The sequence below is a fragment of the Gastrolobium bilobum genome, unplaced genomic scaffold (assembly GCF_033153095.1).
Source record: "Gastrolobium bilobum isolate Gb01-03AN ecotype WA unplaced genomic scaffold, APGP_CSIRO_Gbil_v1 utg5152, whole genome shotgun sequence".
NCBI classification, from domain to species: Eukaryota; Viridiplantae; Streptophyta; class Magnoliopsida; order Fabales; family Fabaceae; genus Gastrolobium; species Gastrolobium bilobum.
Window position 1 is genome coordinate 46,348 of NW_026898358.1, and position 24,290 is coordinate 70,637.

Genomic DNA, 24,290 nt, shown 5'->3' on the forward strand with positions numbered 1-24,290 from the left:
GAAAGTTATCTCTATTTTAAATTTCATAACTTTAATTACCCATGTTTTTTTGGCAGTTGATCCGTCCGACTCATATTGTCATAATCAATAATTTATTTATCAACTACTATAATGTTTTTTAAAACCCATCTACCTTTTTTAGCAGGAGCTACAATAGGGATACCAAAAATTATATTTTGATAAGGCCGAAAGTAATCAAATCAGACAAGAATTAACAACTAATATGCTTATTATTATATTACCCCACTTAATTTTTTAAAAGATAAGGTCAAATAAGTAATAACAGCTTCTTCAAACTACTGATACTACATTTTAAAATATATTCTTGATCATATCCTCCTGAAAATTTTATCTACAATCAATTCTGGTCAAAAAGACGTTATAGAAAGAAAAAAAAGAGATTATATTTACCCTATTTTCATTTCTTTAACTGCGGTCTCACACCAAAGAGCATATATGCATTTAACTTTCAGCACTCCGACTATAAATATTAGTACGGTATTGAAAACCTAAAGCTTGTTTGATTCTATTTTGATTTTTTGTTTTTTGTTTTTTTGCTTAAAACTGTTTCGTAGAATAATTAATGAAATAAATATTTTCTATAATTTTTTTATTTTAAAAATTAAAAATCAAAATACAAAACAAAAACAACCGAGACATGTTTTTTAACTTAGATTCTAAAAACTAAAAAACAATTATACTTTTTAAAACTATTTTTACCAAACAGGTCTTATTGAAAAGATTATTTTATCTGAAATTTTGCATCTATTTACATCATTTTATTCACGGGCATGGATTAATCCAATTCCAGCTAATGACATCCTACATTTCCTGTGAAGAATTTTAATAAAAATCGCGAAATCAATATTAAATCATATGCAAACTTCATTTTTAACTGTATTGCACTTCACTTTTAGTTCCTCGTGCAAATTAATTCGCATGACCGAAATAAAAATATGCATGGCCCCATTTTTTTCGGGTGGGGCTTAGGGTCCGGGTGAGAAACAGAACGCGTCTACAGAAAAATGACAATCAGAACATGTCTACAGAAAAAGCTCTGCTCTTCTTACAAGTCAAATCTCACATTCCATCTACCTTTGTAATCTGCATTTAACGTCCAATTATTCTCCCTAATCTGCAGATAAGGAACCTGAAAAAAGAGTTTTAAGATAGAATGCAGCATTAAGAAAAGGCAAAAATATAGCACGGCAATATTGGGGAAAGGAACATAGAACTAGATCATCAAAATATCTAGACAAAATGATCAACTGCAACTTCACAGATTCTTCCAACTTCTTAATTCCTAAAAAGCATTGGGTTGCTACCAGACGAAACATCAGCAACAGATTATAGTGATTTTTTACTACTTTTTTTTAGACAGAATAAATTAATAGGAGTTAAATAGAAGGCTCATCATAATTTATTTATTTTTGATTTAACTGCACCAACCCATTTGACACATTTCAATATAGGTTAAAATCAACAATTTGCCCTCCCAAAATACGTGCCTCCATTAATTTCAATATTTTATGTCTTTACATAGATTGGACACGATACTTGTTGATCGAACATGTTTTTTTCCTGGTTGAATGGATCAAACTGTTGTTTAGTAGGCCAAAATGATAGTTAGGGCATAACTATTTTTACTCTGGACAGTTCAATCAGCTCTAACTCAATTAAGCCTTATGCAAAGGCAAGATGTAGAACTAAAATCAACAATAACTACATGGAGACATAAAGAATGATACCAAAGAACATAGGGGCAACAAACGGATTTCCCTTCATTTGGTTTCTGTGGGGAAAATGGGAATGCGTGGGAGCACATAAAAATATTCCCAGAACATGGACAGAAAACACAATCAATACAGCAGCAACTAGATCACAAAACTAATCTTGACAACATTAAACTTCAGAAGTTATTCTTCCTCAAACAACCGTGTGAATCAGTGATGACGAGACCTCATCCAACTCAAAATCGTAGTTATAAATAGGGCATCATTGTGCTCGCTACAGAATTCAATGATCTACCAGGCTTTGTTGCACTACAAGAGGGCCATAAGACAATATTCTTCTCATTTTCCTTTGGTTTTCTTTCCTCACATTTTTCCTTCCAATTTCTATTCTCATCCAAAAATGGTACTAGGACAAAGGAGTACACTCAAATCAACAAGGATGGCTACTAGTCCCCTAAGCAGTCTTGAGACACTATCATATTAGGACAAGGAACACAGCTGAGAGTAAAACAAATTGAGATTAATTTAATCTACGATAACAATTGGATAATGCGTGGACGTGTCATCATGTCATGCCACAGGAGGCACCTATGAAGTCCCTCAGATCAAAAAGGTTCAGAATTTAAAGGAGTGTATAAAGGGCAAACCCAGTGTCCAAGGCTCCCCGACTAGCGAGGATCAATTGCAAGCAGTTTTATCCTTATATTTTTGCAAAAAGTTGTTTCCGGAGAGTGTATGCATGGTAATATTATTTTGCAAATTGAAACTGATAGAAAACAACCCAAACCTGTTCAAATATTTCGTAGCCAAGCCTTAATCTAACATCTTGGTCCTTCTGAAAATTGAATATGCTCCATGAGAACTCAGCAGCTCCTCTGGACTTCCTCTGCAAAGAAAATAATTTAGCATTGTAGTGAAAAAAACAAATTTTAACATTAGATTATACATAATATAATTTAGCATTACAGTAACACGAACCGCAAGGTCGATTGACAACATATACCTCTTTAAACTCTTTGTCAACATCACACTGTCCCTTAATTTTAAAGTTGAGCAGGCCATCGATTGTCACAGGAAATGTTTTCTTTGCACGTACAGTGTACCGTAACTTGTCACGTTTATCATATCGCAATCCTACTCCAAGGGTAGCTGATAACTACAATAATTTTAGAACAGAGACATTATTTACATTTTTGAAAAGGAAAGAGAAGGGTGCGACATTGTGTAAATGACCACAAAATTAACACACACATTTGGATAGAAATGTCTTATGAGGGCACTCAAAGAACTTGGTTGTCCAATCCTTGTATCAAGCTCTCCCTGCACCTGGAACACGGAAACACAAGTATAAATTTCGACGGATACATAGATGGAGAAGAAGCTAACATAACCTCAGTCTCTTGAATTACAGTATTTTCGGTCTTAAAAAGGAATTAGCAACATGCGCAAAATGTGACCCTCTAATTACCTGGAAGTAGGTGTTGGAGTCGATTGGAAGTTTTTCCTTCGCATGGATTCTTAGAACTTTGGAATCTCCGTACCTCAGAGATGTCTCCATTTTCCTGATAATTATGCTGCTCCTCCGTTATCCTCACTCCAATGTTAATTATTAGATAAAACCCTAAGACTCTGTCTGGCCAGACTCCAATTTTTTTTATTTTTTTTTATTTTTTTTTTTCTTTTTTCTTTTTTCTTTTTGGCACAAGAGTCTCCGTTTTCTTGTGTATGGGCCCCTTGAAGTCCAATTTCATGTTCGACACAAGCCCAAGAATGCTTACATTATTTATCACATTATGCAGTTCGTTTTTTTTTTTTTTTCTTTATTATATTATGAGTGAATCAGTCTAGTAACTTGAATATAACATTTTTAACTTAAAATTTGGCTACGACTTATACGTATGCTTCTTCAATAAATTTCAGAAGAGATTAGAGACCAGCAATATATTGATCAAACCTAAGAAATATTAATTTGACCCAGGGAAGGCTCATTATTCATACAAGAGATTACATTAGGATACAAAAGGTTGAGAAGAAAACTCTAATCTCTAATAAAGGAAATCGTTGTTAGGATGGCAGGTTCGGTAATATTTTAACGCTTCTGACGTTATAAGCCTTACTACTTAGATTCCGCGCATTGATCCAGCTATAGATTGGTTGGGTGACAATTTGACTAAAGTGCTTCAAGCGATGTAGATTATTTCGTGGGGAGGTTAAGAGATTTAGGCCTCAACCTTAGTGGATTGAACCTAAGAGAGTTGGGCCAATCACATTAGTCCTGATTCTCCTGAACAATGTTGTTATGTTAATACAAAATTAAGAATGAAAAAACAATAACGAAAGTTAATAAATATGCCAAACCCCCGGTTTTGGCATGCCATTGAGAGTTATGATGAACTACATCAAACTCATAAGAGTCGTTTACATAGAGTTTATAACTGTTGTTTTGTAGTAATTTAATCATTATAATATTATTTAGTTATGTCTCCATTATGTCTATTCATATATGTTAAATGATAGTCATTTAATTTTTTAATTTATTTTATCTTAAATTATTCAATCTAATCTACTACAGTGTTATTACAAGCATGCAATGCTTTAATTTGAAGTGAATTTTTTTTTAGGAAAACAAAAATTTAAATGGGATTAGATACCAATAGTAGTACTTCACTAGGGTCCGAGAAGACCTCTCAATCTCTTTGAGGATTTTCAAGAGAGATTATCTATATCACATACCAATAAAGTTCTCACATTGATTAGCAAAATTTGAATTCACGCTCTTATAAAATATGGACCAAACTTTTACCCAACTGAGCCCAACTTTGTTGACAAAAGTGAAGTTTTTAAATTACGAGCATACATTGTTTTAAATTTGATATTAACATCATTAAAAAAACAACAACTAACATTCAAATCGTATTCTTTTGTCATATAATATCTATCATGATTATATTTCAAATTTGATGCGAATTTTTAATTTTTTTTTTATTCTAAAAGGGATCATGTGTATTAAATATGAGAAAGTTGTAATACAAATCAAAAAACCAAATTCAAGTCCCTCGAGCTCGAGCTAAGGCATAAAAAAGAAAATGGTCACACTTCACCTAAATGGAAGCAATTGTTGTTAATTGCATAGAATCAGATTTGGCACAATTGACTTGACATATTACAAACTGCTAATTACAATGCTAGCCATATGCTGCTAACTCTAATAAACTAATTCCAATTCGAATTTTTTTTTAAAAAAAAAAAACACTTATAGCCTTCTATTCGCAGTTTGGATTGGATTGATTTTGGAAACAAAAATTATCTGATCCAATTCTTTCGATTTGATCATATAATCATCCATTTGGTTTGAATTTTTTTTCAAATCCGATCCGATCCGATACAATTTTTTTCGATTTGAATTGGATCAGTTTTTGATTTTTTGAAAATTATAAAATTTGTTTCATGATTATTGTACAAATAATATTTTTTTGTAATATTGACTTTGTAAAAAAAAATTAAAATACAAAAGCATTAGTAAACGATAATATATATATATATATATATTGTGATTATTGATAAAATGTGACTAGATTTTTTCTTGAGTTTAGTTAATGAGTTAATGGGGTTTAAAAATTTTTGAGCTATAATTGAAAAAAGACCCAAGTAGATAGAGCGGAATTAATATATTTGATCAGTTTTCATCAACCAATCAAAAAACTGATCCAATTCAATTAAAATTTGCGAGTTTTTTCAATTTTTGATTTTTCGATTTTTTGTTTATTATGTTATCGATTTTTTGTTTATTCAGTTACGTTGATCAACACTCTATTCTGTTGTTATACACAACCTGATATTCCAGCATATTATACATATTATTTTATAAAACAAGATTAGAAAAAGAAAAAGGAAAGAAAAGGATTCAGCATTTTTCAGTTAATATAAACGGAAACCAGAAGCTTAAGCTACGGCAAGAACCTATTGCCATCGTCCTTGAATCTGGCCTCCGAATCCGGTGGCGGCGCGGTGCTCGAGCTCGCAGTCGCAGGGGCAGAGATACCACCGCACTTGTCACACGTAGAAACCAGAATCTGACGGCACGACGGGCACGAAGAATGCGATCTGAGCCACGCATCGATGCAGGACACGTGGAATCCATGGCCGCACTGAGGCAGCACTCGGATTTCGTCTCCGGCAGCGAACTCGGTCAGACAGATCGCGCAATCGGCGAATTTTACAGCGGATTCGGCGGTCGCGGTGAGCTTCGGAAGAGAGCGCAGAACCTTTTTCTTGACGCCTTTGTTGGCGGCGGCCGGAGAAGGCTGCGCATTGGCGGTGGAGGAGAAACGTAAGCGGCGGAGACAGACGCAGCGTGAGACGACGACGAGGCCAAGAACGCAGATGAGAGCGCAGAGCAGAGCAGTGAGGATGACGAGGAAATCAGAATCGAAGACGGCGGAGTCAGGTGAGTCCGGGGACGAGTTGCGCTCGCCTAAAAATCTCAAGGAACGAGTCATGTGAGTGTTGTTGTTTGTTTCTCTTTACGGAAATGAAAAAAGTTTGTGTTTTACTGTTTTAACGTTTTGGCTTGCGTTGGAGTAACAACTACTGCACTTCACTCCACTGCACCACACCACCTCTTGGTTCTTTATATCCCTTTCTAGATATTGTTATTCATATTTCATAGTAATCTTTCTTTTTTATTTTTTTTCCCTGATAATACTGGCACTTTACAACTTTATTTGGAATTTTGTTAGGATATTCTATAGATTCAGTTCATTGAAGAGTTGAAAATCGTGTTACTTGAATAGTATGATCCATTTACGGGATTTGACTTTTTTATTAGTGGAAAAAGTGAGAAAAAAAAAATTAAGAAAATAAATTTTAACAATTTCAAAAATTTATTAGATATACTTTATCTTGATATTAATCATCAACTTCCTTTTCAACGATTATAACTCTTTCTCAAATCCCATCTACCTTTTTATTAGCAGGAGTCCCATCCACAAAATTAAATTTTGATAAGATAAGGCCTAAAGTGATAACAAATTATCATATGACCCAACTTCACTTAATTTTAAACAGAAGATAAGATCAAATAAGTAATAGCAGCTTGTTCAAACTACTGGTATTACATTTTAAAGTCTATTCTTGATCACTTCCTCACATTTTTGTCTACAATCAAGTTTAGATAAAAAAAAAGATGCTATAGACAAGATATAGATTATTGTTACCCCCATTTTCATTTATTTAACTGCGGTATCACGTCAAATATGCATGAGTTTAATGCTTACATTATCACATTATGCACTTTTTTTCTTTATTATATTTAGGGTTGGTAAAACGGGCCAACCCGACTCAACTCACGTTCAACCCGAAAAAAATGAGCCGGGTTAAGGTTGGCTCGAAAAATAAACGAGCCAGAAAACTCAACCCAACCTGACCCGAGTCGGGTTAGGGTTGGCTCAAAAAAATGAAAAAATAAAATAAAATTTCATTGATGCTATGACTTCTAAAATTTTTCCCTAAATTATTAATTCATTCAATACAAAGATATTATACAGATAAATCATAAAAAAAAAAAATTGCATTTGGACTTGGACTTATTGACAGTTGGCACCACATTCACACTGTCATACATACTATAAAAAAAGTCCTTAATGCATGGTTTTGGACTTATTGGCAGTTGCAGGATATTTTTGTTTGGGTCTTTGGAATTGGAATTTTAGGCTTTAGCTTTCCACTTTACCTTTATTAATTTTTATACCTTTATATTAAAAAAAAAAAAACATAACCCGCGAACAAACTTGTTTGACCTGTGGGTTGGCTCGATTTTTTTCGAGCTGATGACTCGAGTTACTTATTCATTTTTTCTAACCCAACTCGACTTATTTTAGCCGGTTACGAGCCAACTTTACCGAGCCTAATTATATCATGAGTGAATCATTATCGTAAGTGCATAACTTGAATATAACATTTTGAACTTAAATTTGGCGACGACTTATAATGATTAAGCCTAAGAATTATTATGTAATAATTTGACCCAGAGAAGGTTCATTATTCATTAACATGAGATTACATTGGTACAATAGGTCAAGTAGGAAAGTTTAATCTCTCTTAAAAGAAATCATTCCTAGGATGGCAGCTTCAGTAGCATTTGTTCGCTTCTGAGGTTAAGCATTGCCACTACGTTGACAAGAGATTGAGGCAACAAGTGACATATTTTCCAAATCATAATCCAATTCTATTCGTCCATGTAATACACCGTTTCAACTCATTCACGTTAATGTTATTAACAGATCTATTCGTATATCTATTGAAGTTATAAAATACACCACATGCATAAGCCCAGCCAAAATTTCAAAGCCATAACTTGGGTATCTACTGTTACAGTGTTTAATAAATAAATAAAAAACGTCTACATCAATTCTGATGTTTTGGAATAATTTATTGCATAATAAAAAATATTTATAACAAAATCCATAAAAGCTTATGAAAAAAACGAAATAATAATCCCTTAAAAATTAAGCTTTTCCAAACATGCAGAATTTGTTGATTCAAATGATTTAGTAAATTTGAAAAACGCATTATATGATTTGTAACTTGAAACGGGTTGTTGTAAAATTGAGCAGTGTTAGCAACCATGTGTTACGGTTATAATCCTTAATCTAGCATATTTATGCTCAATGTTATCATAACATTACTAGTAGACTAGTTCGCAACAAAATTCCGCTCTACAGAAGTATTACTTATCTCTACGCAATCATCAAACTGCAATAAATTTATGACCTAAATCAGATAATACAAAGTCAAAACGGGAGGACATTATCATCTCGAGCATCATAGCCACCTATCATATCTCATCAATCAAGTCCATTAGATCATCAATCTCCTGTCTTAGAGCTGTAATTTTCTGCTGATGTGAAGCAATCCGATTCTCAATTTCCCTTCCTCCTAACTTCTTCTCATAGCAGTCTACAACTGTAGAGTGCTTTGCCATAAGTCTCTCCTGCAAGTCTCTCTCCTTAGCAACAAGTTCCTCCACCTGAAAACAAAAAAGATAAAATTATGGAATTATAAATAAAGAGGGAAATAATGCACAGACGAAAGCATTTCTAACATAACCTTGGGTAATATTTGAGCTGCTTGCGGAGAAGAATGCAAGAATGCCACTGGTAGCTTCAACTCTTTATAGAGCTCTTTCAACGAGCCATCAACTGATTTTCGGGTTGCTTTACAGGCCTGAACATCTCCTGTCCTAGAAAGATCACGCAGTGATGCTTCTAGCTTGTCATGTGTTGTCAAGCAACGGCTAATGATACCATGGATCTGCTGAATAGTTGCTTGCACCTGAATGGTGAACCATGGTGTATAATATAAGTACTGTATTCAATTGCAAATACTAGATTTTGTGTATGATACGAGTTGATTACCTCTTCCCACTGGAGCTTTGCCAAATAAGATGCAGAAGACTTGGAGATTGACAAATCTGCACGCATGTAGACAATGCAGGCAACAAACAGAAAGAAAAACCCGGAAATCAACATCAAAGGCTCCCTAAGCATAGAAAGACTGTTAAACTTATAATAGACCTGCAATACAAGCAATGGAAACGGTGATCAGTAATCAGTACACCAAACCAATACTATATATCAAAACGAGGAGGGGAAAAAATAAGATTGTATACAAAGCAATCAATTCATAATTTCTCCTTTCCCTAGTTCTCGTACCTAGCAATCTCTCAAACCCTTGTGTTTCATTTTCTGATGGGCTATACTTGAAAAAATAGAAGCAAGCCATATTTTGTGAGAGAAAAACCTCCGCATATAAATATATCAGCAGTGAGCACCCAACTCAACAAGGTGAGCAGTCTATGAATTTCAGGATACTAATTTTTGTTTTTTCATAATAAAAATTTAAGAAAATCGTGTTACTTTTTGTCATGTCCTTCAGAATCTGAACAGTGCTAATATCATTCTTAAAAACATGACCTTTTTGGATCATTTATGCATTCTATATTTTTGGTGGCTGGCTTGTTCAGATTTAGCACTTTTAAGTTCCAACATTGATACCTGAAAGTGCTCATTATGCTCGGGCACAACATTGTTCTTCTCCAGCACAACGACAGGTCTACCGGCAACATCCAAGTGGGAAAACTTTGTCTGCAACAATTACACCAAAGAACTATAAAACCTAAACAAGGGAATGGAAAAGCTACAGTTTGATAGATGATTTCAATATAGCAATACCTCCTGCCATTGTTTCACAGGAAATGGAACAGATGCCGAAAATTCTTTAGAACCCTCTGGCAAAACAACCTGAAATTAGCAAGCACCAGGCAAATGCGATTGTAAGTCCTACTTATACCACTATCATACAGACAACAACCCAAAAAAAGAAAGAGTAGGGAAAATTGCAAAAAAATGAATTCATTGTAAAAATATTTCAAATTTATGAACAATTAACCACTCAATTCTCAAATATCAGTATGGGGTTACTAGTTAACAACTTAGGCGCCAATTAATAAAAACTCACTTTTATATTCTCATTATTTAACCACGGACAAAGGAAAAGTTCATATTTAGATAAAGAAATTCAATTTCCCCCGGTATATTTCTTTTTCCTCTGAAAAGGTAAAAGTGAAATGTGATGTTGCACAAGTCACAATGACAAATTCTCCACTTTAAGATCGCATCCAAGTTTCAACCAACAAAAATGATCAAAAAAAAAAGTTAAATATATATTATCAAGATAAAATAATCTCACTCACCTTCACAAAGAGGGTGTCAATGACCAAATCATTAATGGGGGTACCAAAAGAGATATTAAGGAAGCGTTTTCCATCCAATCCAAATAAGAAGTCCTGAAGTGGTAAGCCATAGCCTATGGTAAAGGCAGTTTTCCAGCCACCAAACAATGGGTATCTAGGTTCAATCTCCAGTTCCGTCTGTGATTTTTAAAGAATTATTATATTTGGCAAATTTTAGCAAAAGTATTTCAGAGTAAAAATGTCAGAATATACACCTTCTTCGAGTCACCCCATAAACTAGAAGTGGAAATGTTGCCAATTTCATCCCTGTAGTACACAGAATGAGCTCTTGGCGGCATCTTGGCAACAAGACGCCTAAAAGCTGATGCACCTCTTACATATGGACGGGCCTGATAATCAAGCCTGCAGCAGGAAACAAACTATTATTTTATGTCCAGCTAACATAACAATCAAACAATTCAGAATCACAGAAAAAAGAAAGGTGACCTAGAAAATTCCCCTTTGCTCTGAGCGCCGCCATGAACGAGATTGTAATGCTCTGTGACCTGTACATTGCCCCAATGGGAAATCTCAATCTCTCGTACTAACTCTTTAGCCACGGCAAACGGTTGATTATTCTCAAAGTGAATAACTATTGGCAAGTACGAGAATGGAGGAAGATTCTCATACGGACCATATTTTAATTCAGAGCCCTGAAGTTTTGTATTTTCTAGTTTTGTATAGGACTCTATCCTTGCATCAGGCAATTTTACAGTGAGTGATTGGACCTTGACTGCATAAGGAGAAAGATAGTGTGCACTTTCTTGAAACAGTAGAAGCTGGATATCAGCTTGAGTAATTTTCTCTGGAAATGGTTCCAATATGTGGGTAAAAACAGCCAATACATCCAACGTCAAACTATCTCCCTTCCCAACCCCACTAGGTAAAGATACAGAGTAAATTGTCAAGGCAGGAGGCACATCTTTAGGGTGAACAACTTCAACAGGTAAACCAACTCCAGCAGATGCTTTCACTTTTCCCTTCCCTTCATTAAGGGTCGCCGTCAAGTATGCCAAGTGATTTGCCTGGTTTTCAGGAAAGGACAACAAGATCTCTGACACAGGATCAGATCCAGTGTTCTCCACCTGTAAAAATTGGACGATAGGGAAGACAATAAGAAGATGGAGAGATACATTAAAATAAGAAAGGAGATAGGCGACGGCATGCTAAACACGATTATATTTGGTAAGTGAATTTTACAATTGTTTTTCTTTCAAATTTAAATCTATAATTTTCGGAAGAAGGAAAAGATTCACGTTCAAAATGCATTTATTATTCAGCCCAAGTTTCTAAACTGGAGTCTATGTTGGATTTCTTCCAGAAGCTTAGGTTGCCAACTACTTTACCCGTGTCTTTGTATTTTATCGTTTAGAAGAAATGAGATACATTAGTAAAGGTAAGTCACAATGTTTTGGAGACAGGCAGCATCAAACCTCTCACAGAGAATTCAAGAAATATAACTAAATATATGAAGGATAGAAAAATGAATAATATTTTGAGCACCTTTAGTGTAGTAGTTATGCGCACAATTTGTGATGTCAGGTCAATCTGCAAAACATAAGGAAAAGATGGTCAGAAGAAGCATAAAACCTGCAATGATAATTATTAGATATTGACGAAACAAGTGACTCTGATTCATAAGTTACAGCATAATAAACAGAAAATTTAGGACCAAATAAGTGAAGTCATATATCAGATATTCTTCTGCTATTGATTTTAATCGGCGTGAAACTTATATAGACATCGAATACAAAAGAAGCAGAGGTATAAATGCGCATGCATATATCCAAAAATATAAAAATATTGTAGATCGAAGGAAATGAAATTGGCCGTGGTGCATTCTGGATTCTGAAACCGAAACCCTTGGGAGTATAGTAGAATAGAATGGCTAATTTTAGGGGAGTTAGCATTCATATGATGTAGAGAAAGCGGAAAGAGTACAAGAGGTGAAATCGAAACCCTAAAAGGAGAAGAAAGAGGAAAGAGAAGACTTACACGACGGTCAACCTTGGCGAGGATGAGATCGGAGGCGGAGAGCGCAGGCGAGGATAGAATGGGAAATAAGAAAAGAAACAGAAACAGATCCAACCTCATGATGGATGATCTTTGATTGTCTTCTCTTCTATTCTTCTGCTCCTTCTTCGATTGCTCCCTTCAACTAAACACCCCAGCAGCCTAGTCTCTGCTACTGCTCTGATGCTCTTTGTTGTTCAAGTGTTAGTGTGCCATTCACCACTATACTCTCTTTTTTTAAAATAATAAAAATGAAAGTAAATTAAAATCAAATCAAATAAAATTCATTATGTATCCAATATTTTAAATGAATGATTTTGAGAAGAGAATCGCCATGTTATGTATCCATTATTAACAGTTACGTCCACTTTTATCAAACTCGATCCAACCAGTGAAATAAAATATAATAAATATAAAATTAAAAGTATTTTAACTAATAATTAGAGTTAATTGATTTATTATTTCAAAAAACAAGTCAATTGATTTAAAAAAAAAATTAAGTTGATTTAATGATAGGTGCTATAAGTTTCAATTCATATGCATATCGATGCTAGTTTAATACTGATTGAATTTAGTTTATCGATTTTATACTGGAGCAAATACATAATCGATCCAATACTTAATCGATTCGGCCGAGTCAGGTTGGTTTTAATAACACTGGTTATGTTCATTACGCAAAATAAATTTTTTTAACAAAAAACATTAATATTAAAGATAATGACAAAAATAATAATATTACAAGTAATGGGTGAAATTAGTTTTTTTTTTGTTGGTAAACGGTGAATTAGTTATTTTTAATACTATGCATGTACTTAAATTAAATGATTACAAATTTTAGCATTCAACTATTGCACAATTTATATCACATCATAAATTCAAATTTATTTTTAATATTATAGATATATAATTATAATGAAATCAAATTAATACAAAAAATCATTATATATAATTTAGCAATTTATATTTTTATAAATGGTTTAATTTCTCTGCTTTTACTTGAGAAAAAAATTTCATGCCATACTAACATAAAAGCAAGTGATCCCATCAATCTTTTCTCTTTTTTCTTTACAATGGGACACACTAACTTCTAAGTTCTACGTGAGAGTGATAGATAAATTTTTTGTGTAATAAAAATATAAATATTTTTTTCTTTTGTAAATTATATTTTCATATATTATAATTATATATGTATAATTTATAATTATACATATTTTAATAATTTATAATTATATTTTCCATTATGATTTAACTTTCTTTCCTTCCATTCTAATAATTCATGTAGTTGTGTGTGCTCATTGTTATGTTCACGCCGGTCAAAAATGAAATAAGTTAGTGGACTAAGTGTTTCCTTTGAAGGTTTTACTTTTAGAGTGAACTCACTCAGGGTGTCTCTACCTCGTAGGATGAGAATAATTCTTTCGTGGTTTGAAGGGAGAAGATTTTCACCATTGATCCCAAAGTTCTTCTCATAGGAATCGAACTCATGACTTCATCAGCCACCAGAGTTCGACCTTTGAGCTGCAATCCGCTTACCAACTAAGCTACATATTGGAGTTGAAAGTTTTGCTTTTACTTCTCTTCTAACAAACTGAAGATTAGTTAAACATGTTTTTATAGAAGCTCTTATTATAAAGAGAGCTTTATGTTATAATGAATAAAAAAAACAAAAAACCTTTTATAATTTATCTGCAAATGAAAATGCATGATATTATGCCTGTTATTGGGTATTGCTTTTTGTAAAATTATTGGGCGTTTACCATGCAATTTGGCTTCTTCTTTAATTTTTGTTCGTTTTAGTTATCTAATTTATTCTTATTTATTATTTGTTTTTATTCGAGACTTTTTTTTTATATACGTTTTTCATTCAATACTTCGTATTAACTAAAAAATCACTCACTTAAAAAAAAATCAAACATAAGTGAAAGCTCTAGATTAAAAAGCGTTTATAAAATACAAAACAAGTGATCCAAATATATACAAAGATCACTTTTAAATTGCAGCCACGACAAAAAGGAAGACGAGTACATTACAATCTCGCAATAATAATAATAATAATAATAAAAGGCACAGTTTCTCGCCCAACTCGAAAATAAAAAATAAATAAATTAAAAGGGTTATTGGAAAAAGAATAGCCGTAGCCTCACAGGGTACAAATTCTGAAGTTAAAAAAGTTGTTCATAAGTCAAGGCTCACATTTCAGGTAGCTACAACTTGCAAAAGCTCAACATTTAGTTCAAATGTACCTCCAGGCTGCAACATCATAAACAACTTTTAGCAAGCACATGTTGTCCATAAATATGTTTACATAAACAACATCATTAAAATGTAAAAGACCTGTACCCCCAAAAAAAAAACAAATGTACAAGACCAATGAGAGGGTTCAATTACAACAGGACACCGGATATCAACTTGGGGATAGGAAGAAAATGAGTGCAATTTTAGTCCATGATTTTTTTATCCGATCAACAATGAGTAAACAGTGAAGTGTTCAATTACAACAATAGAGGTGAGCGTGACAAAGTTGGCAATGCAATTTTCATGGCCACGCTCCTCCTATATGGCATTTGTCCATACATATGTTCTATCAGCAGAGATTGATTTCACTAAAAAAAGGACAGTAAAAAAAACAGGATTTTATCTAGCCAAAAGTTTGTCAAAAATTAAATTGGCATCAAGGGTGAAAGAAATGAGATAGCAATCAGAGGTCATTACCGGAATCTCATTCATTCCCCTCTGTCCATACCCATTTTCAGGAGGAACAATCACGGTTCGCTGCAACCATTGAAGAAAACAATAATAACATATACAGAAATAACACACAACTAATAACAAAATCAGATGAAGCACCACAACAAAACCAAGAAGTATGTTTTGATCACCTTTCCACCAACTCGCATTCCTTCAACTATTGTATACATAGCAGGTGGAGGTTTTGGTGCTGCTTGTGCAGAGAATAGTCCATTTGGGTTGTCTACAAATTCACGCTTCCTTTCCTTTCCTGGTGGAGCTCCCACCGTGAATTCATACGGCTTTTAAGAGCATAAAGCATGCATGCATCAGCACCACTTTCATACTTTCTAGGCAAGAGATCACTATATTATCTGAAGTGTTAATGTAGGTGAGCTTAGATATGTATCCCTTAAAAGCTGAAATATATCGCTATGGTGATCGTCTTAGACGCACTGGTATATACCAAAGCTCTTGGTCACTGTGTATATCTCAAAGATAGTTGAAAAAGGGAAATGTGTAGAGGGCAACTCTGTGTTGGCAGAGTAGCAGCTCATAAATACAGTGGATGTAAGGCTATGTTGCACCCACGCTGACGCTAACAAGGGATACGGAACATGACACTCTGATACGTTAATTCTAGAAAATGGTAGATTTTGATACATTAGGACATGTTTTGATATTAAATAATATTTTTAATTTATATAGAGTATATTATATTTAGGATGTGCATGACAATCTTCCCAAAATAAGTTTTTTTTTTTTCATTTTTGCTCCCGGGAACAAAAATGGATAGAAACAGTGTTTGACAAAACCGGTTTATTTTTTTGTTCCCAAGAATGAACCTCATCAATTTCTGTGCTGAGAACAGAAAAAAGAATCAAAAAATTTCGATTTTTTGTTCTCGGGCACAAGATGAGAAACACTTGTCTCTTTCAATCACTCCCCACCACTACCATCATCACCACCACCGCCATCACCGCCACCTCCACTACTACCACAGCCGCCACCATAACCACCACCACCATCGTCGTAGCCACTGCCGTCACCACCATGCCACCATTACCACCTCCTCCATCACCACCACCATTACCATCATTATCATCACCACGCCACCGCCGCCATCGGTATGAAAAGGAAAGTGATAACCCGAAAAAATTTATGCTTAATATGAATGCTTTTTTATTCTATTATTTGTTGTGTTATCAAACGCAATTCTTATTCTCGGAATAAAAATAGAACATGTTATCAAACACATTTTCTTCTTCTCAGAAACTGTTCAAAGGCACAAAAATAGAAAAAAAATGGTTTCTTTTCAGAAACAGTGCCAGAGAATAAAATGATTGTCATGCACATCTTTAATATTCAACAATTTAACAAAAAATGAAGATAAACATATAATACCCATCAATTTTGCAAAGAAACATATGATATTACAAATATTTATGTTAAACTCAATAAAATGGTAATTGTAATCTAACGAATCTAATAGTTGGAATTAGAAACGCAAAGCAACGCAACCTTTGAACCATTTTTCGAGTCTTTGCAACGCGTATTAGAGTGTCGGGAGATGTCGGACACGACACGTCAGGATTTTTGAAATGTCGGTGCATCATAGATGTAAGGTGTCTCTTTAATAGAAGAAAAAATGTATATATAGGTGGAAAATATTTGCTAATGATAAGAGTGAAGATAACCATTTTATCTGTTATCTCAATGCTAGGAGTGAGTTAGCACACCACCAATGTGTATAGTATGGTGGTGAGCTGTATTACGGAGAGAGAAATCCTCTATTATGAGGTCTATGGTTCCTACTTTAGGGAGTTACAGAAGTGACCCCCTTAAATGAGCCTCTAAAAGCCAACCCATGACTTTGGGCTGTGAGCTCAATCCTAATCTAAGAAATTTAGATGACTTTGGAGTCGAAATTCAGAAAGAAACTAGTTTTTCCCACTAGTAGCCGATAGTTGCATGCATTAATCTCACACCCAAACCAGACACGTAAAAAATTCAAACCTGAGCAATGATACGATTTCCAGCTAGGAGTTTAGATTCTCGACTTGATATAGCTGTAATTCCACGATATAGGCAATCAAAGTGCACCTGTCAGTGTGAACTAGAAATGAAGAGTAAAAAACAAATCAAGAAGAAAATAACATCTTCCCACTTTCAAAGTTAACAAACCTGAACAGTTGATCCTTTTTCAGCTATTGGACCTTTGCCCTGAACCAAATCATAGTATTTCAATCCATCAGCTGGATCAAACGTCACAAAAGGAAAACAGATAACTAAGTCAATTTTCTGAATTAGTTTAACTACTCTACTGGTTATAGACATGTTCCTATATGATTTACCAAAAAACAAAAATAGAAAGAGAAGTATTCCCTAGTTCCTAGTTTCTACCTGTATATGCTTTCACTTGAGCAATAAATCATTCAAGCCCACTGAAAGTTGAAACTCTATGGCGAGACGTGGTTAGTAAGTGTAGGGGTTATTTCTCCTTAATTAGATGCATCATTTGACATTGAAAAGTTGACGTCTCTTCAAGTCTCCATGAGAAAAGGTTTCATGGAATTGGAAGATAAAAGCTTGCATTGAATATACCATTAAAATGGAGAAGGATCTGAAGAATACAAGAAAGTACTCATCTATAAATAGGGAAGAAGAGAAATCTTAGAGAAAAGTATGAGAAATCCTCAAGCAATTGAGAGAGAGAGAGAGAGAGACTATTTGTAATTCACCTGTGAGTTTTATAGCAGAGAAATACCCTTGTAATTCCATTTTCACAATCAACATTTATTTATTTATTTGGTGTATACTTTTTTTTTTGAATTCTTCCGACTTTGACTTTGTTGTGCAGAGAGAAACAACCTCAGCATTAACACATCATGCTTTCTTTCCCAACAAAAATATATTAATCAATTAAAGGGGAACTAACGAATGTCCCGTACATAAAACTTGGTGAGTTAAGATTCAGAGTATCAGTGCTTGCAGCAGCAGTGGGAGAATCGGGATGAATTACGCTATGGCAGTCAAATCTCACTCTATGTTATGTCTGTATTATGTAATCTAGGACTAGGATAGATTATGCTTATATCATTTAAAAAAAAAAAAAAGTAAAATTGAAGAAGACAGAGAGCGAATGTGCATTGACATGACAAGAATAAAGTTGAAAGAGGAAGAGGGAATAGATAGATAATAAACTAACGGCTAGTTAGGTATTCATCAATGGGGATGTTCTTCTTGTTGCGTCTGGCCTCCGCTGGCTGAGTTAGGCAAACAAAGCTGAACGGCAACGTTGAAATCAGAAGCGCCGTCGACCTTCTCGAATGAGAAACTGAAAGTGCCACTCCCACTTGTTTGGACGTTCTGCTATTCGGCTTTGAATTCGAAAGCACACCATCTCCAAATTCAACACTATATTTCTTTACCAACAAAGTTAATGAATTGCAAGCGCAACTACAACAAGGGGAAGAAGAAGTCATAGCCAATACTCGCCTCACCACACCACCTCTGCTTTTATTTTATACCCTATCCATTTTACAAAATTACCCATCTACCCTTTCTTTATTTCCCGCTAGTGAAACCAGTTATTTGGCTATGTCATGAAAATAATTTCTTATGTCATGCTTTCTACTTTCTTTCTTTCTTCTTTTTTAATTTTTGTTATGTTGGTGGAATTTAATTTCTGTTTTATAAGATCATGTTACTGCAGTTAGAATTATACAGAAGAATTTATACCATGTGATTGATTACATATGAGTGTATGTATGTGAGCGCAGGCCATGCAATTGTACTGCGTACAAGTACAACTAATATCTAAACTGTGCTACAATTATGAAACGTAGTAGCTAAGTTTGCTAATTCTAGTTGGCATTCGTGATGCACCAACGGGTTGTTGTTATTTACAGCAGCCTCACTTGTAGACAATTTATGTTTCATGAATGCAAACAGTTATGGCCCTGGTTTGGTTACTTCCTTCAACATCTAGACGTAGAGCAGAACACTGTTGTTTCAAATGCAAGTTGCAGCCTCTCCTCAACTTTAATCAACTAATCTTTTTCCACCATGTCATGGTCCAGTTAGAAGGTCACGGTTGTCATAATGGTCATGATCCACGCTGGTCATTATGGTAGCGGTTTGCCCGGGCAATTGTGAACCTGTCGTTCCACTTGGGCGCGGTGAATGATCTGGTGAATCATCTGAGCTGGCACCTAAAGTTCGTGTTTCTTGGCGTCCCTTGGATCCTTTCTTCTTCAGAGCATTCATATGCCACTTTTTCAGTGCCTTCGATGTTTGTTCATCAAATATTGACTTCTTCATGGTTGATCCCATCTGATATATTATCACAACATTCATCATTTTCTTTTTTCATGCATATCATGTTTACTTGTAAAATTTGCCAAGAAAATAAAAAAAAATGTAAGCTCCATTAATTTATTATTCTATCTTTGCTGGTCCTTAGGAATAAAACAGAACCGTATGAAGATGCTAGTAATATCAAATGAATGCACCTGAGTAACAAGTGCATAGAGTGGAAGTGTGATATAACTGCAAACAAATTGAGCTCCTATCCTGCAAAATTGAAGATAAAATTTAATATTTGATGGAGGATTTAGGTTGTAAACACTCTGATGATCTTGCCATGTCAGTTTAACATTGGCAATTCAAGATGCTACTTTAACGGGGAAGGTTATATTGACAAAAAAAATTTCTTACAAACTTACAAACTATACTAAGTCTGACCAGTCACACACTCTTATTGAAGTCTGACCAGTCAGACTTAACATAGTTTGTAAGTTTGTAACAAAAAAAGTTTATCAATATAACACCTCCCTGCTTTAATATATGTGCCTTGTATTATTTAAATAAATCAATGATGAGGAAGAAATTGTAGAGTGGAGTGATTAATGTTGAATAATTACATAAACTTCTAGTACTCCATGTATGCGGTGCAACAGGACAGGACTTACCCAAGAGCAACTCTGATAATCATAAGACTATCATCCTCGTAAAAGCAAGATGCCCAGCCAAATTCATACTGCACCAGAAGGAAGTGTTTTATGGTTCCAGAAGTAAATAAACAAGAAGCAATTAAACAATTTTGAGAAGACAACAATAGGAACTGTTTATTACCCAAGTCCACCAGAAATATGTCAGCTCAAATGCATTCTGGACACGTAAAAACAAAGCATTAAGATGCAACAAATTCTTCAAAGATTCAGGATCTCAAATATACATAGTTGTTAAGGTACTACTAAACTATTAAAAGATGAAGAACTAACTGTCCTCTTGAGAACGACAGTTATCTGTTACGAATAGAAAAAGAATGAATACCTGAAAGAGGACATAATGGATGAGATAAAGAACTAATTGAGGCCATTCAAACCAAAAATGTTTGTCAGAGACTTGCACAAGAGGGATCCCCTGCACTACAGCATGCCTTTCTTGTATGTCAAGTGCCATCCGAGTTATAATTGCTTGAAGCTTTGTTCCAACAGCTAGAATCACCTTCAAGCAATTCAATTATTAGTCTTTATTTCTTCTTTTAACTGTACTGCACACACGCACACCCACATATTGGCTGTGAAGATAGATGCTTACTACTAGTGGAAGAAAAGACACCCAAAACGAAGCATGCCATCCTGAAAAGAAGTTAGCAATCACGTTGTGTATGAATTTGGGTTCCAAATAAGGAAACCAATTGATAATTAGGTCAAAGACAAACCATGGACATTCACAAGCAAGAATAATACCACTGATGCCCAAAGTATTGGACTGCCAAAATCACAAATACCCATTAGAAGAAACTACAGATTAAAAGATTCAGGAATAAAATATAATTTAACAACATGACTTCGATGAAGCTTAATTACTAAATAACACATAAGAGCAAAGTCTCGGCAAATTTGTCAAAATTACCTGATTCCTACAACTACCTTAAAGTCATCTTCTAATGACCTCTTGATATATTTTTGAAAATCAAACTTACTTCCAGGTGCTAAATGGACCTGAAAAAATGAAGCGGAACATTAGTTTATAAAAAAGACAACCAGAACAAGCATAATACTGATATGAAAACCACTTACAGCCACAAATCCATGTCGCATGGTCAGGTAGTCAGCCCTACGAACAGATCTGAAAAATTGTCGAAAGAAGCATACCTGAAAATTGATCAGTAACATATTATTGACCGTGAATTGAAACAAAAACATGAAAAGACTAGTTGTATGTTCATGTAAATCTTTTCTTCCCCATCTATCTCAGTATTGTATATTCCCTGTTTCACTTGTTACACATAACCTAATATTGGTTAAAAGGTTGTCAGTGATAATTGCTTACAAAATAGAAGGAAACCGGTGTTTTAGTCCAGAAACTGTTGTGATCCCTCACAAATGATGTCTCATGAGTAAGCCTGAATCTTCTTGGATCTGAACAGTTATTACATACCCAATTCAGAATTGAAGATGTTAAAGTTATGAGAATAATCTATAACTTGAAGGAAGAAAAATATTATTTATGAGTCATTGCTGTACCATTCAGGGCATCTTGATCGACGACATGGTCCCGTTCCCATTCCTTCCATGCACGAATCTGTCAGAAGGAAGAAAGGTTTTTAATTTATAGAATGAAAAACTGATTTACCTAAACAAATATATAAAATAAATAAAAGCAGAAACAGCTACTTCGAAGAGGGAAAACATTCAGTTTTAACAAAACTGGAAGAGCAACAAGTATCATAAGATCTTCTTCGATATCATCAATTGCATACACTTGCCAACTCTTTAAATGAATAAAGATTTTAATGACTGAATCAATATACCACCAACCTTTGCTCTTCCAAGCGTCATTGTTATGGCACTGTATATCACATGAAAGACAGCCAAGAAGAATATGAAAATGTGCAACTGATGCAACCCATTCACGGATATAAGAGGACCGTACCCCTACACAACAACCAACATCCAATTTCCATGAGCTTTCTAATCAATTTTAACAATTGCCACTACTCTGAAAGTACTTTACTAGAAGTAGAAGTATTAAAATGCTATATATTATATTATAGTAAATTCTAGAAAAGGAAGAGCAATAAAAGAAATGGTTTGAACTTTGTTAAAAATAAAAATGATGAAAAATAACATGATTACCATTTTACAGCCTTTGCCTGCACTATCAGCAGCTAGAAACCTACGTTCATATGATAAAAGCCTACGATGATGTTCACCTTCAGCCTCACCTTCCTCCTTAGGAGGAGGTTCAGGTACAGGGTCGGTTGCATGACCTTCACGCTGGTCCGGGGGAAGACAGGGTAACATTGTATTTGAATATTTCACGGGAATACACACTCTAGAAATGTAGCTTTGACCAAATGTTAAGAGTAAAGAAATAAATCCCAAAACCATAAGCTCTGCAAGCCAACAAAACAAACAAATAATAATTCATTAATAATGACAAGAAGAAGAAGGAGAAAAAAAACATTAGAGGAACAAAGAGTGTTGTGTTTTTGTGTCCGTTGAGGTTACTTACCGGCTTTAATCTTTTCAAGAGCTTCTAGCAAAGCCATCTTTTTTTTATCTTCAAACATCTGAAACCAACATCATCACGTAAATCATCAATCATGAATGCATTAAGAGAATGTACATTATTATTAATTACATGTGTACGTACCTTTGCGAATTTATGTATAACTTTCTCTAAGAGTATAGAAAGGAGAACAATAACAGCGCAAACCGCAGCGACAGCCCATGTAGGTGTCATGTCTAGCTGCCTAACATCACCGCCTCCTCCTCCCGCCATGTTAGAGTCTTGGAAATTGAAAAAAATGTGTGGATGATGATTATGATGATGTGTTTAGAGTAGTGTGAGTTTTGTATTGAAATTGAAAATGAAAAAGAAAGAACATAGAGGAGTGAAATTGTTGGACGGCATGGTCATGGATTCATGTTCAGGGAAAGCATGAAGGAAACTGTTTCCCTATGTTGTATTCTAACCAATGCCAAATGAACGGAGAGGAACAACTGCCGCTTGGACTCTGGATTGCACCCATCTCTACCTATCAACTTATTTCGGATCAAAACTCACTACGACGCACATTTCTTTTTTCCTTGTCTTGGTTTCTTAATAATATAATGACAAATGGCAATAACATTATGTGTACAATCAATAATGCATTGATCATGTAAAAAGTAGACTATAAAGGTACGACCCACATTTCTTTTAACAATGAATGCAACAAAGTTAAAAAAGAAAAAAAAAAAAAAAAAAAACGCCGTTGCCGGGGATCGAACCCGGGTCGTCCGCGTGACAGGCGGAAATACTCACCACTATACTACAACGACTTGATGTTTTGAGTCCAATAAATATTATAATTGAATTTATTAAAACCTAACAACGTTGGTGCTCACTTGTCCTTTCAATTCTTGGACATGAACCAATAAAAGGAAAAAAAAAATACTTCTTTTCCTTTATTTCTCATAAATAAAAATTAGTGCGTAACTTTTTATGTTTCACATCTGGGGGCTATTTGGTATGGGAGAAATTTTTTATTATCCGAAAAGAAAAAATTCTCAAGATATGGTGAACTTTTTTTTTTGCCCAAGTAAGTTACAAAAAAGTGTTTGGTAGGCAAAAAATTTTCTAGAAAAGTTGGGTTATTTTTACTGATACTATATTTGGTTGATGGTGAAATATTGATGGGAACTTGTAGTGAAATTACAAAATTACTCATTATGTTAAAATATTGAAATTACACTGTCATGTTTAAGGCCACAAAATTTTTTATCACATCTGTCGTGTTTCAGACAAGTTGTACTGGAAAGTAGACTTTTTCGGGACATTTTTGTCTACAAATTATAAAACGCATTTCTCCATTCATGGGATTAAAACAATACCATGGTTCAAATGACATTTTTTTTTGCATAGTCTAGTTCAAAACAATTTTCACGGGAAAAATAATATACGAGTGTTTTTTAACTTCAACTCATACCAAACATGATAAACATATTTTACCTACTTCACTTTCCTAA

The 24,290-nt window shown here is 34.3% G+C and overlaps 5 protein-coding genes and 1 non-coding gene across 7 annotated transcripts; all 6 read right to left on the reverse strand.

Moving 5' to 3' along the window:
* Positions 1 to 860: 860 nt before the first annotated feature.
* On the reverse strand, positions 861 to 3,318 carry LOC133315221 (outer envelope pore protein 21, chloroplastic-like). Of its 2 annotated transcripts, none has more exons than XM_061516800.1 (5): positions 3,202 to 3,318; positions 2,985 to 3,059; positions 2,737 to 2,889; positions 2,521 to 2,613; positions 861 to 1,150 (listed from the first exon to the last, which is right to left on the reverse strand). In XM_061516800.1, exons 1-5 carry the CDS (start codon positions 3,289 to 3,291, stop codon positions 1,067 to 1,069), a joined length of 495 nt encoding a protein of 164 aa, XP_061372784.1. In that variant the 5' UTR covers positions 3,292 to 3,318; the 3' UTR covers positions 861 to 1,066. The 2 variants fall into 2 exon arrangements, with proteins under 2 accessions (XP_061372784.1, XP_061372783.1); XM_061516799.1 differs by having other exon boundaries at positions 865 to 1,150; positions 2,521 to 2,619.
* A 2,261-nt stretch (positions 3,319 to 5,579) lies between these two features.
* On the reverse strand, positions 5,580 to 6,249 carry LOC133315265 (RING-H2 finger protein ATL80-like). Its single transcript, XM_061516860.1, has one exon. The coding sequence runs from the start codon at positions 6,230 to 6,232 to the stop codon at positions 5,681 to 5,683; it is 552 nt and encodes a 183-aa protein (XP_061372844.1). The 5' UTR covers positions 6,233 to 6,249; the 3' UTR covers positions 5,580 to 5,680.
* Positions 6,250 to 8,381: 2,132 nt separating this feature from the next.
* On the reverse strand, positions 8,382 to 12,733 carry LOC133315220 (dolichyl-diphosphooligosaccharide--protein glycosyltransferase subunit 1A). Its single transcript, XM_061516798.1, has 10 exons — positions 12,520 to 12,733; positions 12,028 to 12,072; positions 10,972 to 11,609; positions 10,740 to 10,887; positions 10,486 to 10,662; positions 9,965 to 10,033; positions 9,788 to 9,877; positions 9,149 to 9,307; positions 8,841 to 9,065; positions 8,382 to 8,760 (listed from the first exon to the last, which is right to left on the reverse strand). Exons 1-10 carry the CDS (start codon positions 12,616 to 12,618, stop codon positions 8,569 to 8,571), a joined length of 1,842 nt encoding a protein of 613 aa, XP_061372782.1. The 5' UTR covers positions 12,619 to 12,733; the 3' UTR covers positions 8,382 to 8,568.
* Positions 12,734 to 14,524: 1,791 nt separating this feature from the next.
* Positions 14,525 to 18,749, reverse strand: LOC133315244 (peptidyl-prolyl cis-trans isomerase FKBP18, chloroplastic). Its single transcript, XM_061516826.1, has 6 exons — positions 18,473 to 18,749; positions 17,449 to 17,519; positions 17,281 to 17,367; positions 15,417 to 15,566; positions 15,250 to 15,309; positions 14,525 to 14,787 (listed from the first exon to the last, which is right to left on the reverse strand). Exons 1-6 carry the CDS (start codon positions 18,747 to 18,749, stop codon positions 14,734 to 14,736), a joined length of 699 nt encoding a protein of 232 aa, XP_061372810.1. The 3' UTR covers positions 14,525 to 14,733.
* Positions 18,750 to 19,335: 586 nt separating this feature from the next.
* LOC133315224 (MLO-like protein 9) lies at positions 19,336 to 23,061 on the reverse strand. Its single transcript, XM_061516803.1, has 15 exons — positions 22,933 to 23,061; positions 22,792 to 22,849; positions 22,413 to 22,672; positions 22,095 to 22,211; positions 21,801 to 21,858; positions 21,607 to 21,695; positions 21,354 to 21,428; positions 21,187 to 21,275; positions 20,993 to 21,042; positions 20,869 to 20,909; positions 20,602 to 20,775; positions 20,401 to 20,436; positions 20,238 to 20,305; positions 19,779 to 19,839; positions 19,336 to 19,599 (listed from the first exon to the last, which is right to left on the reverse strand). Exons 1-15 carry the CDS (start codon positions 23,059 to 23,061, stop codon positions 19,336 to 19,338), a joined length of 1,569 nt encoding a protein of 522 aa, XP_061372787.1.
* Positions 23,062 to 23,531: 470 nt separating this feature from the next.
* Positions 23,532 to 23,603, reverse strand: TRNAD-GUC (transfer RNA aspartic acid (anticodon GUC)). The gene has a single exon. It is a non-coding gene; the product is annotated as a tRNA-Asp (tRNA).
* Positions 23,604 to 24,290: the final 687 nt, after the last annotated feature.

What these genes read in the sequence shown, in the direction of transcription:
- LOC133315221 (XM_061516799.1), bottom strand. Translation starts at nt 3,291, where the DNA reads ATGGAGACATCTCTGAGGTACGGAGATTCCAAAGTTCTAAGAATCCAT. An exon ending in TTGACAAAGAGTTTAAAGAG is followed by an intron (nt 2,620 to 2,736) that starts GTATATGTTGTC and finishes TTTTCTTTGCAG; the next exon opens with AGGAAGTCCAGAGGAGCTGC. An exon ending in GCTACGAAATATTTGAACAG is followed by an intron (nt 1,151 to 2,520) that starts GTTTGGGTTGTT and finishes CTCTTTTTTCAG; the next exon opens with GTTCCTTATCTGCAGATTAG.
- LOC133315265 (XM_061516860.1), bottom strand. Translation starts at nt 6,232, where the DNA reads ATGACTCGTTCCTTGAGATTTTTAGGCGAGCGCAACTCGTCCCCGGAC.
- LOC133315220 (XM_061516798.1), bottom strand. Translation starts at nt 12,618, where the DNA reads ATGAGGTTGGATCTGTTTCTGTTTCTTTTCTTATTTCCCATTCTATCC. An exon ending in TATGGGGTGACTCGAAGAAG is followed by an intron (nt 10,663 to 10,739) that starts GTGTATATTCTG and finishes TAAAAATCACAG; the next exon opens with ACGGAACTGGAGATTGAACC. An exon ending in TTGACACCCTCTTTGTGAAG is followed by an intron (nt 10,034 to 10,485) that starts GTGAGTGAGATT and finishes TGCTAATTTCAG; the next exon opens with GTTGTTTTGCCAGAGGGTTC.
- LOC133315244 (XM_061516826.1), bottom strand. Translation starts at nt 18,749, where the DNA reads ATGACTTCTTCTTCCCCTTGTTGTAGTTGCGCTTGCAATTCATTAACT. An exon ending in TGATGAATACCTAACTAGCC is followed by an intron (nt 17,520 to 18,472) that starts GTTAGTTTATTA and finishes CGTTTGATCCAG; the next exon opens with CTGATGGATTGAAATACTAT. An exon ending in GAAATCGTATCATTGCTCAG is followed by an intron (nt 15,567 to 17,280) that starts GTTTGAATTTTT and finishes TGCTCTTAAAAG; the next exon opens with CCGTATGAATTCACGGTGGG.
- LOC133315224 (XM_061516803.1), bottom strand. Translation starts at nt 23,061, where the DNA reads ATGGCGGGAGGAGGAGGCGGTGATGTTAGGCAGCTAGACATGACACCT. An exon ending in AAGGTAGTTGTAGGAATCAG is followed by an intron (nt 21,043 to 21,186) that starts GTAATTTTGACA and finishes TGATTTTGGCAG; the next exon opens with TCCAATACTTTGGGCATCAG. An exon ending in CTTGCTTGTGAATGTCCATG is followed by an intron (nt 20,910 to 20,992) that starts GTTTGTCTTTGA and finishes ACTTCTTTTCAG; the next exon opens with GATGGCATGCTTCGTTTTGG.